Below are 15106 nucleotides of genomic sequence, written 5' to 3' on the forward strand. Positions count from 1 at the left end.
TTAAGAAATTTTGCCTTGGATTTTCTTTTGGAGCGAAATGCTTCATTTGCATCCTTTTTTTTGGACTTGGATTTGTAAGTCTTTTTGGGTTTAATTCACAATTGAGCCCAATTTGTTGGGGTTTCATCAAAGACCCATTAAATTCTTTCTCTTCACCATTTTGGTCAACAAACTGTGCAAATGTGCATCCATTTATAGTATTTGTTTCTCTCTAAAATTATCCATCTCAAAAATGTTGAGTCTAATTTTGATAAATTTATAAAATATTTTGCAACTATATATTTAATTAATTTTATTATTTAAATTATTATTCATCACATAATCGACATAAGAAATAATTATTTTTAAGCATAAGAAGTATATACAAGAAACAATTCAAGACAAGTAATTCCATGTGTTTTGCTATTTTTTTTTTAAATTTGTCATGACAATGATTGACTATCACATATTGTGGATGGATATATCAATAGAAATTCAAGAATAAGAAATAGAAGAAGGAGCGTTTGAAAAAAAAATTGAAATATAAATATATACATTTAACTATATTTTGAAATTAGAGATTAAAATAAAAGTAAAAAGGAAAATATAAGTTGAATGAATATTTAGTTTTTTTCTGTGTATCTGTTTTTGTTAGTATAGTATTAGAATATTTAAATTATTTATCAAATAGTCACCAAAAAAAAATTATTTATCAAATAGTTTCAACCTATTTTTCTAATCCTAAAATTTTTATTTATAGACAATTCTAAAAGTAAAAATTATAATTATAATCTAATAGAAGTTATTTTCATCTAAGGAACTATAAAATCATTGTCGTGTAATAAAATGCTTCCAATTCTGTGTCGCTTATGGGTGGAAACAATTTTATTTTCTTTTATTTATTTATTTATTTATTTTAACTAAGGTAGAATATATTTATTTTTTATGAAAGAATTTTCTTTTTTAAAAGTGAGGACTTAGGAGTGAGACTTGAATATGAAACTTTTAAATGAGAATAAAAAGATTATGTCATTTAAGTTATAGCTCGTTGACTTATTTATAAGGAAGTTATTATTCGTTTTTTGTGTTTAAATTATTATTCAACACTTATTAATTATTAAACTTAAAATATTTAATTTTACTAGGACTCAATAATTAAAAAATATTTGTACGGTTATCTAATAATATATTATAATTTTGACTTAGTGTTAAAAGTGAGTCGAGACGAGTTAAGTTAAAATAAATTCAAATTCTGAGTCCATTTGTAAAGATAAAGTTCAGTTCACTAAAAAGTCACAAATCAACTTAGATTACATGAAAATAATCTACAACTTTATATAAATAAATTACAATTTATAGATAAAAAATTATCAATTATATATTTATTTTTCTATCAATTATAATTTATATCTTTCGTTAAAATTATATATAAAATTATACGTATATTTGTAAATTATATATTATTACTATAAATTTAAAAAAAATATATAATCAAATAAATTCAAGAGCTAATGATGAGTTAAATTTATTTTAGCTTAAATTCAATTTGTTTAAGAGAAATTACAAAGAGACAATAGAAAAACTAAATAACATAAATAACCACCTAAAAAATTAATTAATTTTAAATTAGTTGTAAAATCAGATTTTCAATTAATTAGAACAATTAATTCTTGAATTTGAATTAGAAGAGTGTTAAATGTTTTGTAATTTGTAGCCATTAATTAGTTATTATTAGTGTTTTTAATTATGTGAGATTATATCTAGGGTTAAGTACTGTTTTCGTCCCTAAAGTCTAGGGTGAAAATTAAATTCGTCTCCGACCTTTTTTTGTTATTAAAATCATCATTAACGTTACAAAACATTATAAAATTATTCTTTTATTCATAAACAATTTTTTAAATAATTTTACCCTTCAAATAAAAATAAAAATAAAAATAAAAATAAAAAAATATTTAAAAAAATAAACGAAAGAAGAGAGAAACAAAGGGGAAGAAGAATGAAAAGGAAAGGAAGAAAAGGAAAGTGACGGTAGGGAAGAGTGCGGCCGCCGCCGTTGTTATTGCCATTGTGTCGTGACTAGAGAAAGAGACAAAACGAGGAGATGAGAGAGAGAACGAGAGAAGAGAGGAACATAGGGAGAAGAAAAGAAAGGAAGAAGGAGGAGGTGACGGCAGGGAAGAGTGACGGTGGAGAGCTGCTCTGTCGGTGTCGGGCTCCATCACCGTCGTCGAGCTTTTGGTGGTGAGGGGCTCTGCTCTTCCTCCTCGCTCGATCTGTCATCTCCTCAGCCACAACTATGACGATGACGGCGACGACGACGGCAGTAGCTTCCGTGCCGTCGCTTCTTCCTCCTCTTTCCTTCAACCGCTACGGCGACGGACGGCAGCAACACCACCCCTCTTCTCTGAGTTTTCCTCTTCTCTCTTTTTTCTCTCTTCTGTCTTCTCTCTTTTCTGCGTTCTCTCTCTTGAGTTTGAAGGATTGGAATTTGAAATTTTCTATCTTGAATTTTGAAGGATTGTTGTTATTGTTGATGAATTTTTGAATCTGAGTATATTGTTGTTGTTGATTCTGTGTTAGTTTTGTTTGATTTTCCCTTTGTGTTCATTAACATTATTATTGTTTGTTTGTTCATCAACATTATTATTTTTCCATTACTGTCTTGGATCTAATTACTTGTATTGGATCTAATTTTTAGCTTAATGATTATATGATATTGTTTTGTCAAATTTTTTTAGCTTAATTTTTAGTTTAATAGAGTTGTTGCTGCCAAGTTTTTTTTTCTCTTTTTTTACTTTAAAATTGAGTTGCTGTTGTTATTGTTGGTGTTGTGATGGGTTTAGGGTTAATGGATGAATGAAGAATGGTGTGGTGATGGTAGAGTGATGACTGATGATGCAGGGAATAGTGGTGATAATGGGGGAGGATATTTTTATTTTTGTTTAAGGGAAAAATTGTCCGAAAATTTTATTTGTGGACAAAAGAATGATTTTATAATGTTTTGTAACGTTGGAAATGATTTTAATAATAAAAAAGGTCGAGGACGAATTTGATTTTCACCCAGACTTTAGGGACAAAAATAGTACTTAACTCTTATATCTAATAGTATAGGATTGTTTACTTTCCTTTTACTGGTTAAGTGCTGGCCAGATTTTAATAAAACTGCTAGTCCCAAAGGCTTTATCTTTGAATTATTAGGATTTGGCAACGTAACTTCTTCTCAACATACCGTCATACCACATTTCTATTCAATCTCAACCCTTTTCCTCTTCTGCCACTCACATCACCGTTCAGCTCGACACCCCCTCCTCCCGGCAATGCGCTCTCGCCAATTGTTGAAGCTATATCGCGCTGTTGCTGCTTTCTTATGCCGCTGCTGTTGTTTTCACGCCACTCTTTTCTGACGGCATTGCTGCGGTGTCGCGTCACCCTCTCGTGGAGTTGCTGTTGCGTCGTGTCGGTTTGTCATTCCGAGGCGTTGTAATTCCCAGTAAAAATTTACTGGAGAGTGAACCATCGATGGAGCCATCAATCCATTCATCTCGTCGTCTAAGTTGGTGCTACCGGATGCTGCCACGCGAGTGATGCCATCGCGCGCGTTCTTCATGCGCCACTGCAGTTGTCTCACATTCCACGGGTGCCACTGCTGCTGTCTCGCGATTCTTGAGCGGCGCTGCTGCTGTCTCATTGCCATCCTCTTTCTGTCGTCGTGGTCCTCCTCCTCCTCCTCCTCCTCCTCCTCCCTTTTTCCGGGTGTGACTTTTATTCTTTAGTTTAACTAGGTGAATTGTTGTTCATTTTATTAGGTATGCAGATGGTTATTTTTATTCTAAAGTGGATGTTTATTTAATTTGGATTGGATTTAAATAGATATAGTGAAATTTGTTGGATGTTCATTTTACTAGATATATTGTTGATCGAAAATATTTTTCGATATAAATAAGATGAATCGAAAACAACTTCTATGGTCTTTTTTAGAAGGTATAGGTTTAAGATGAAGTTTGAAGGTAATAGACTCTATTTTAGGTTTCGATTGAGATGTCGATCGAAAAAGCCAAATCGAGTAAGAGCCTCGATTCGAAGAAATTAGGAGGAGTTTTCGAAAGAGCCGTTCGAATATTGATGGAAGCGGGAAAGTTTATGGCTTTTATCACACGAGAAAAATATTGGAAATATCTACAATCACACGATGGGAACGGTTACCAAGAGTGATTGCATTTCAAATTTATAATTTTTCCATTTAATTGTAATTAATTGTAATTAAGTTAACTGTTATGTAAGATAGTCTATAAATACTGTGAAGCATTAAGGAATAAGGGTTGGAACTTTCACTCATAAAAACACTCTAAGCGTTCTCACATCTCAGCGATTTTCTGAGTTTGCGATCGAGTTACACTTTCTGTAGGGTTCCTTCCACTTTCTTTTTGAATTCTTTTTCTTTTTCTATAAAATTTAACATTTCAATCAAGTTTATTTTTCTAATATTTGGTATTTTTTTGTCTATTTAATCTTTCTGCACTTCATTCTGTTTAATTAGCCTTTCAATTGAATTTTAATCATTGTTATTGCTTTCTTTTAAGTTTTAAGCAATTCTTCTTTTTCATAATTTAGTTAATTTTTCAAGAACTTCAATTTCTAAAATGCACTTATTAATTTTACAAATTTATTCTATTTCTTATTGTTAAACTTGTCTAATCAAAGACGCTTTGATGCACTTCTAGAAAATTGATACTCGCATAGAGGAGTTGGTTTCGCTCCCAGACCATTAGAATTGAACCACCATCGATTTGCTGAAAATCGACAGAACATATATAAATGGTTATTTTCATTCTAAACCGACGACTTGATGGAGAAGAAGCTCGGCGGTACTGAGATTGGTTGGTGAGAGAGGGCCGGCGGCATAATGAAGGTTTGGGAAGAGAGTATGCGACAGTAAAAGGGTTAGAAAGTGAATGGTTAAAGTGTAAAAGGTGAAAGTAAAGTTTTGGGAAGATAATTTGTGATAGACGATAATTTTTTCACCTTCTGTAAGTTGAGAATACAACCCATTATTCACATTGTATATAATCTCTGTTGTTTACCTAACGAATTATTTATTTAATATATGAATTCATACTTAGACTTAAGTTTGACTTGCAAATTTATAAGTTCATCTTATCAAACTATTATTTAAACTAATTGACAAATTGATTTGATCGAGTCACTTCTAACTCTATTTTAACTACTATATTTCTAACAAAAAGTAATTAATTTACTATTTTGATTCTTTATATTTATTAGTACATTTACGTAATATATTTTGACTGCTTATAAAAAAAATTGCATGATTTAAATGTTGATAATTAAATCAACTTACAAAAATTATTTACCACCATTATATACAAAGAGCTTAGTCAAAATTTGGTCAAAAATAGAAGAAAGTAAAATTGTAATGATTATGAAAAGCAACTAAAAAAGTTACAAAGGATCATAATCAAATATGTTCAAAGATTTACAACTGAATTATTTGATGACATCAACATGTAATACTTGTGATAAGTTGAGTTTCTTCTACAATTTTCAATAAGTTACCGCCTTTATATCCAAGCTTAACTATTAAGCTTCGTTACAAATTATTTTATTTTGAATCACCAAATATAACTATAAATAGATGGTATCTAATCTCTCCATATGAATTAAAAAATGTTTAGTATTTGTTTTCAAAAAATTATTTTTTTTTATTGTTTTGAGTGTTACTAAGTTTGAGAAATAAAAAATATGATAGCATTATTTATATAAATAAACGATTCTGAGGGTCAATATAAAGTAGGTATTTTACTTTCATTTAATTTCAAAGCTGGTTAATCCAGCGCCTAGTATTTGAGAATTTGTGAGGTGTGGGAGAGTTATCACATAATTGTTTGTTCATAGAGTCAGTGTTGTAAACACTTTTAATATTGTGTGATCCGGTCCTAAATTAGATAAAAAAACTTGATTATAGTTATTGGGAGACTTTGATATCTGCCAATTTAAAGGCTGGAATTTTATTGAATTGGGTTTGCAAGAAGGAGCAAATGCTGTCCAACAAAAGAGAGATCAATTAGCGCTATCTCAAATTCATCAAGGTGTAGATTATACTGTGTTTGGCAAAATAGCAAATGTCAAAAGTGCAAAAAGACATGGAACACGTTGAAAGTGTCATACAAAGGCGTAGATAAAGCTCAAAAAACAAAGCTACAGTCTTTTAGAAAAAAATATGAAAGGTACAAAATGTTTAGCTCAGAAACTGTTGAGCAATATTTTACTCGTGTTACAAATCTTGTCAATAAGATGAGAGTCTATGGAGAAGATATGCCTGATAGCAAAGTGGTGAAAAAATTCTCCGCACCATGCCAATGAAATATGACCATGTGGTGACTACGATACTAGAGTCTCACGATATGGATACCATGACGATTGCAGAGTTGCAAGGAACCATGAAAAGACACATACTGGAGAAATCACAAAAATCAACCGAAAAAATCCTGAAAAGTTGAGTGAATTTAAACAATGTTGCAGAATCAAGCCGTACACAAGAAGGACGAGGTCGTGGTTTCAATTTTCAAAATAGAGGTAGAGAAAGTTTCAGAGGTAGAGATCGTGGCAATTACAACCAAGGAAGTTATAATAATTTTACACCACCTAATAGGTGGAACAAATTTCAGGCCAGTCAATCGAGAAAGAGGTCGAGACAATTTTTATCAAGAAAGAATCAATTTTAACTGCTTTCATTGTGGAATTATGGACACAAAGCAATAGATTGCATATTCAAAATGATAAATAATAATTAAGCACACATTGCAAAAAATTAGCATCAAAATACTGATGATAATTTGGGTACTCAAATTTTATTTTTTACAAGTAATCCATGTGCTAAAGATGAAAATATATGGTACTTGTATAATGCCTATAGTAATCATATGTCTGGTAGAAAGGAGTTATTTTTTTCACTAGATGATTCAGTTAAACTATTATTGAAGTTTATTAATAATACAAGATACCTATTGAAGGAAAAAGGCACATACCAATTAGATTGAAGGATAGTTTTCTGAGTTATATTTTTTAATATTTTCTATACTCTTGAACTTGATTACAATTTACAAAGTATGAGGCAATTATCTGAGAAGGGATATAAGATGATAACTTATCGTGGATATTACACTGTGTTTGACAACAACAGAAGGTTCATAGATAAAGTAAAGATGACTTCAAATAGAATGTTTCCGTTAAAATTCAACATGTTAATCCGTCTTGCATGAGTTCTGTGATACTTGATGATAACTAGTTGTGGCACATGCAGTTTGGACATTTTTATTTTTCTGGTCTAAACTACCTGTCAAGAAAAGGATTTGTTTTCAGACTATCACGGGTTCATATTTCCAATTGTGTTTATGAGATTTGTCAACTGGAAAAGAAGCACAGAGATCCACTCCCTACAAGAAAGTCATAAGAGCCAAAACTTGAAATTGTACATTTAGATATCTATAGAAAAATCAAGCAACAATGGTTGCAGGTATTTTATCACTTTTATTGATGATTTTAGTAGATATACATGGGTATACTTTCTGAAGTAAAAATTAAAAGCATGTGATACCTTCAAGACATTCAAGGCGTTTGTCAAAAAATAAAGTGGCTGTAAAATCAAAATCCTAATAACAGACAGAAGAACAGAATATCTTGTGTGTTCGAATTATTTTAAGCAACACGGAATTCAACACCAACTAACAACTAGATATACTCCTTGATAAAATAGAATTGCTGAAAGAAAGAATAAACCATCATGGATATGGTCAGATACATGCTCAAGTCAAAACAAATGTCTAAAAAATTTTGGGCAAAAGCAGTCAGCAGTTCATATTTTAAACATGTGTCCAACAAAAAGTGTTCTTGATAAAACTCCAGAGGAAGCTTGGAGTTGAAAGCGCCCTTCCATTCATCATTTTAGAGTCTTTGGGTGTATCGCTTATGCCTACGTACCAGATTAATTAGGAAGAAGTTAGATAACAAAGGCGAGAAGTGTATCTTTATCGGCTATAGCACATACTCAAAAGCATACAAGCTGTACTATCCAGAAACAAAGAAAGTAATCATCAGCAGAGACATGATGTTTGACGAAAAAGATATGTGAGACTGGGACACAAAGACAGAAAAACAGCCGATTGTAATTTCAAATACATGTGATGATGAAAAAGAAAGACAACCGGATGCAATTGAACAACCAAAATCATCTAGAATACCTCAAAGAGAGCGGAGACTACCTGCTAGATTAGCAGATTATGATGTTGGCAATGACAACGATCCGTTCAATGAAAAAATCATAAATTTTGCTCTATTTTTATATTGTGAGCCATTAAACTTTGAAGAAGTCTCTAGAGACACCAATTAGAAGAAAGCTTTATACGGGTTAAAGCAAGCACCAAGAACGTGGTACAAAAAGATTGATTCTTATTTCACTCAGAATGGTTTCAAAAGATGTCCATTTGAGCATACACTTTATATCAAGTTCATTGAACCTGGAGATATCTTGATTGTGTGTCTTTATGTTGATGATTTAATCTTTACTAGTAACAATTTGAAGATAATTGTTGAATTTAGGGAGACTATGATAAAGCACTTTGAAATAACGGATATGGATTTGATGTTTTACTTTTTTGGCATTGAAGTAGCTCAAAAAGATGATAGAATCTTCATTTCATAGAAAAATATGCAAATGATATTTTGAAAAAATTTCAAATGGAGCACTTAAAATCAGTTCCTACTTCGGTCAAAGAGAAATTCAAGTTGATGAGAGAAGATAAAGGAAGAGCAGTAAATCCTACATATTACAAAAGCTTGATTGGAAGTTGAGGTACTTAATTGCAACCAGACTAGATATTGTATTTGGAGTTGGTTTGCCTAGCAGATTTATGGAGGAGCCTTGTACCAACTATTTGCAAGCGGCAAAACAGATTTTTCGATATATCGAAGGTACTTTAAATGATGGTATTTATTATGAAAATACTAATGAAGTGAATCTTGTCGGTTACACTGATAGTGACTGGACTGGAGATATAGAAACAAAAAAAAGTACTTCAGGGTCTGCACTTCATCTTGGTTTTAGTACAATTTCATGATCTTTAAAGAAACAACAACTAGTTGCTCTTTCTACAGCAGTAGCAAGTTGTGCAACACAAGCAGTTTGACTAAAAAGAATTTTTGAGAAATTGAACGAAAAACAAAGAGCTCCAACAAATCAGCTATTGCATTTGCAAAAATCCTATGTTCTATGAAAGATCGAAAGCATATTAATATTCGATTTCACAAAATCAGAGAGTTGGTGAATGAAAAAGAAGTTTTGATTGAGTACTGTCCCACTTCCATTAAAAATCAAATTGCAGATATCTTTACAAAGCTATTGAAAACATAATTATTTTATAAGAAGGAGTGTTAGGGGCCAGCACTTTTGTTAAATTCTGGCTCGCACTTAACTATCAAAAGGAAATTGAATGATTCTATACTATTAGATACAATTTCACACCATTAAAAATATCATTAATAACTAATTGATGACTAAAAATTATAAAAATATGTTGGTTTCTATCTTATTCCTTTTATAAGTTGAAGAAAATACTTGAAATAATTAATTTTACAAACTTGATTTAAAGAAGACAATGTTAATAATTAAATTAACTTGCAAAAATCATTCCCCACTATTATATATAAAAGTTTAGTCAAAATTTGGTCAAAAATTAAAGGAAGTAAAATTTGCAATGACTATGAGAAACAACTAAAAAAATTACAAAGAATCATGGTAAAATATATTCAAAGATTTACAGCTGGATAACTTTTAATAATACATATGACAAGTTGAGTTTCTTCTACAATTTTCAATAAATTACCGCGCTTATATCCAAGTTTAACTATTAAGCTTTATTACAAATTGTTTTATTTTGAACCACTAAATATAACTATAAATAGATGGTGTATCTATTTCTTATATTTAATATCTCTATATGAACTAAAGAATGTTTAGTATTTATTTTAAAAAAAAAAATTTATTGTTTTGAGTTTTAGTAAATTTGAAAAATAAAAAATATAATAGTATTATTTATGTGAATAAATAATTTTAAAAGTCAATATAAACTATAAAGTAGGTATTTTACTTTCACAAAAGTATATGGTTTTATTTTAAATTAGTTTGCTAAGCTATCATGCATGCAACAAATAAATAAATAAATTAAGCCACACTCCATCTGTTAAGACATTTAATTGAAAAAAAAAAGATAGTTTAACTTCTTATCGACATAGATAATTACATTAAACAGACAATATAGACAAGTATGGTCAGTGACACCATTTCATTTGGATCAAATTATTGAAAGTAAAATATATAAAATACAAAATACATGTTATTAAAGTTCAGCTGAGTTTGTCATTGGAGAAGCCATGGAAGACAAAACACAGCTCCCAAGCACTTTTTCATTATATTTATAGACAAAGATGGACAATTTCCTGCAACATAAAATAAGATCACAAATGAGAGCATAAACGAATTTTTTTTAAAAAAATAAATAATTTAATTATTTTATTTATTAAAATATATAATTTATAATATATTTATTAATTTATTCACATATTGATTTATCTTGTTTACCGTGTAAATAAAATAATTATGAATGTATTTGTAAACGAGATATATTTATAGTTATATCGTTTACATTATGAATGATACATGTGTATTACTATTGAAAAAATTACAATTAAAATAATATCAATTTTATTCATTTGAGTACTAATTTAAATGAGTTAATTCTTAAAAAAATTAATATTATTTTAATTATATTTTTTAATAATATTATATATATTTTATTCACAATATAAATAAGATACATTTATATGTAAATGAGATATATTTATAATTATTTTATTTATACAATAAATAAAATAAATTAATATAAAATAAATAAATAAATACGCTATAAATTATATTTAATCTACAATATAAAAATGATAGTATTAGAAATAGAAATTAAACAATGAATAATAATTTGAACAACCAAAAATTAATTATAGTCTTTTTACCTGCAGCAATTTCTTATTCTCTTGCATTAGATCCACTCCCTACATGAGTACGGAGGATGAACATTATTGATGGAATGATGCTTAGCATGTTAACTATATAAAGGAATATGACCTTTCACTTGGTAAATAGACAAGTTATAAATTGTTTTTTTAAAAGATACATTTATGAATAGTAATAATAGTTATTAAAACCTTTTTTGCGAGGACAGTGATGTCATTTGCCATTCTTTCATCCTGAAATAAACAAAAAATATTTCTTTATATACTAAGAACATGTACATAATTATTATGTGTACACCGGATGAAGCGATGTGTGTGCCCACCACTCATTTGCCGAACAGCAGTTGGGGGCCTAGCCCTCTAGTATTGCATTCCACTATGTTCTCCTTGGCTGGCTGTTGGCTGTCGTAAATTGCTCTAGTGGCGAGAGTGGGTCGTTGCGTGCTGGTCAGGGCTAGTCTGGTCAGCCAAACTCGGTCAGGGCTAGACACAACCATGGGGTGCCAAGGCCAATTTGGCTGGCCAAACTCGACCAGGGGCCTGTCCTAGCCAGCCAGACACGACCAGGAAGACGGTCAGACTGCCCTGACACTCTCTAATGCCTGTCTGTCAATTCCTTTAAATTTCATCGTTGCGACCATACTCCTGGGGATTTTTGGAACCCAAAGACTTTGATTTCTCATAAGGTGCCAGTCGGAGTAGGAAGGGTAAAAAGATATTGCAGTAAGCAAGTTAGCAAGGGTTCAAATGATTTTGTGATTTTCATTCCATTCACCAATTACATAACTCCCAGACAATGAATCTAATTTTCTTTCCCTTACTGTCTTAAACTCCCAAACAAGCAACTGGCTCTACATCACACTTTTCTATTCCTCTATTCGAAACTCCCAAACATAGTGCAAAGCGAATGATGATAGTTAAATAGTAGCACAATAGCATAGAAAGGGACAATGTAGTATAACCAAGACTCAGAGAGAGAGAGAGAGCTTACTTGACGGGTGGCTCTCTTTCCTTCCTAACAAGCTTATCCATATTATCAAAAGGGAACACCAAATTGTGCAAACTCGCCTCCTTAATCCACCGCGGCATCATGGACTTCCCAATCAAGCCAAACACCCTCTCCCGCATCGGACCCGGCCCCTCCCTCGGATACCTCTGAAGAAAAAACTCGGCAAAGGCAAGCTCCAGCACGTACTGCCCAAGAAAGAACAGCCTCGAGTGCCCGCACCTCACGTGCCTCGCACGGGACCTCTCGAACCCCTGGTGCTGAAACGCAAGGTACAGCAGAGTGTCGAGCTGCTTCGCGGGGTTATCGTCATCCAATGAAGATGAAGGTTCTAGAGGATACCCCAAGGCTTGCTTGGCTTCTAGAAGGCAGTCGTCGATCCACGTGTTGTCGGCGGCGTTGAGGCGCCTGGAAGGGAGGCAGGAGCTGAGTAAGGGGAATGATTTGAGAGTTAGTTGGGGGCTGTTGAGGAATCTCTCTGCGAGTTTTTTGTCGTCTAGTGGGGGACGCAGGATGAACCTTCTTGGCGGAGATTTTTTCTTTGGGGATGTTATCTTCCTGCGCTCCGCGAGCTCCTTCAGGAGCCGCTGGGGGCTGTTTTCAGGAAGAGGTTGCGGATTCTGTGGGGGCGGGTCATTTACGGCGTTGGCAACGGCGATAATGCGGAGGGAATGGGGACTGCCGGTGGTGGTGGTGGTAGTGATGAGGGGTACTTTGGGGTTGTTGGTTTGGAATGGGGAGAGGGAGGATGAGAAAGAGTAATTGCGGGAGAGTATGAAAGAGGAAGTGAGTTCCATTTGAGAAGATGAGGGAAGTTATCGATTGAGCATTGAGACGGTTTGTTTGTTAGATTACTGTTAGAAGGAAAAACTTTATGAGTGCTAAGAGTGGAAGAGAAAAGAGGGTTTTACGCTGAGTTGCAGGGTTCTGGCAATTCTGGACTCAAGGACGCTAGTTGGATAAGGTGCATATTGTCTACTTTCTAGTAAAAAGCCATCTTTTAAAAGTTAATTTATAATCATAAGGTTTAATTTAGTAAAGTTTTTGCTTTTTAAAAGTAGCTTACGAAAGCTGTCTTTTAAAGGACAGCTTTTTAAAAACTGCAGCACTTACGTTTGGTAAAATCAAATTAAAAATGATTTTTAATAAGTACAAGCACCATAATTGTGTTTGGTAAAACAGCTTTTAAAAGTTGAAAAAATTATAATAAACATGTTTATAACAAAAAACTAATTTTTTTGTTCAAATTCTTTAAAATTTTATATAATATTTTAAAATAAAATAATGTTAAAATAAATAATTCATAATAAACATAAATATAATAAATAAATTTTTTATATTTTAAATTTAAAATTTTATATAAGTATCATAAAAATTTATTTTATCCTAAAAATCATCATTAAAAATACTAAATTATCTAGCTCAAATTTTAAAGACTAATAGTTTAAATATATATTTGATTGTACTAATATAAATAAAATTTTCATTAGTCAATAATAAAATTTGTATATAATCCAATGTTAGTACTAGATATATCTATTATCCATCTATATATATTTTTGTACTAATTACGTTAATTATCCACCTAAAATTATTATATATTAATAATTATGTACTCTTTTTGTACTAATTTAATATTTTTAAATTATTTTTTTACTATAAATACTTTTCCTCTAAATAAGTGAATGTAATATTGATTCTATTTTTTAAATTATAATTATAAATTAACATATGAGAAAAAATAATTATTTTTTAAAAAATATCAAGTAACTAATATTTTTCATTATATTTATTTTATATTTGAGTCAACAATCAATTTCTCATTCTTTTGTACTAAAAATAATTGAGTAAAATTTTAAATTTTTTTAATGATGATATTAATAATTTAATACATTTAAATATTCTCTTACTCTGAAACTATGTTTAAAAGTGAATAGTTAATTAAAAATGAGGATATATAGTACCTTAATTCATGAGTCTTATCTGCCACTTCATTGCGCATCTTGAAGCACATACACAAAGATATATAAATTCCATCAAATATTGTATGCTCTATAATACTTTTTATTATCTTAATTTTTTAGTGATAAATTGTTAATTGAAAGAGTACATCTTACTTGCAATTCCATTGGAGGGTGATATGATGATTTGTCGATGCTTGAATGCATATTTTTGTGCATTTCTACTACCTGTTCCACACTGAAAATATAACAGATAAAATTGATTTATTCATTTTATTTATTTTTCTTTTAAATGGAATTTAAATTTAAGATAAATTAATTTTTAGTTTATCAAATTAAAAAAATATATTATAAAAAAATTATTTCATGAAAGTCCCAATTAATAGTTATTTCAAGTAAAAATATTAAAATGCATAAATTTAACAAATAGGACATGCAAAAATAAATAAATTTTTATGATTGTGAAAAATTTGGGAATAATGAAGCTTTTAATTTTATAAGTTTACTTAATATAATACATATTACATGTAATTATTAGTAGCTTTACATTTATACGTTCAAATATTACTAATTCAATCATTTCATTATAACTATATATGATCATTAATGTTAATTATTTGTGTGAGAATTGGAATAATATGATCAGGTAATTTTTTTTATAAAAAAAACTATGTACATACAAAAAAATAATTACTAAATTCATTATTATATATTTGTATATAAATATATTTTTTAAAATTTATTTTCAATATGTAACTTAAAAGTTATATATTACATTGATTTAAATATTATATCATATTATATTATATATTTATATATATCAAATAATTTGGGTTAATATGATATTTTGTAACTATACTTTATGATATGCAGATAATCGGTTCATCATTTAATTCTAAAAAAAAATCTTATAAAATTTTCAGCAAGATGCAAATTTAATCTACAACAGTGTGAAAAATTGAAAATATCCTCATATAAGTAGTATATCATAAAAATAAAATTTATACACTACTCAACCTAATAACCCTTTTTTTGACATTGAATTTTATCAATCTAAGTAGTATTAAATAAAAAAAACAAA

The 15106-nt window shown here is 30.2% G+C and overlaps 1 protein-coding gene across 1 annotated transcript; it reads right to left on the reverse strand.

The window, feature by feature from the left end:
- Positions 1-12045: 12045 nt before the first annotated feature.
- LOC127742781 (ribonuclease III domain-containing protein RNC1, chloroplastic-like) lies at positions 12046-12861 on the reverse strand. The gene has a single exon (XM_052255520.1). The coding sequence runs from the start codon at positions 12859-12861 to the stop codon at positions 12046-12048; it is 816 nt and encodes a 271-aa protein (XP_052111480.1).
- Between the last annotated feature and the right edge of the window lie 2245 nt (positions 12862-15106).

This window comes from Arachis duranensis, chromosome 10, assembly GCF_000817695.3.
Source record: "Arachis duranensis cultivar V14167 chromosome 10, aradu.V14167.gnm2.J7QH, whole genome shotgun sequence".
In the NCBI taxonomy this organism is placed as follows: domain Eukaryota; kingdom Viridiplantae; phylum Streptophyta; class Magnoliopsida; order Fabales; family Fabaceae; genus Arachis; species Arachis duranensis.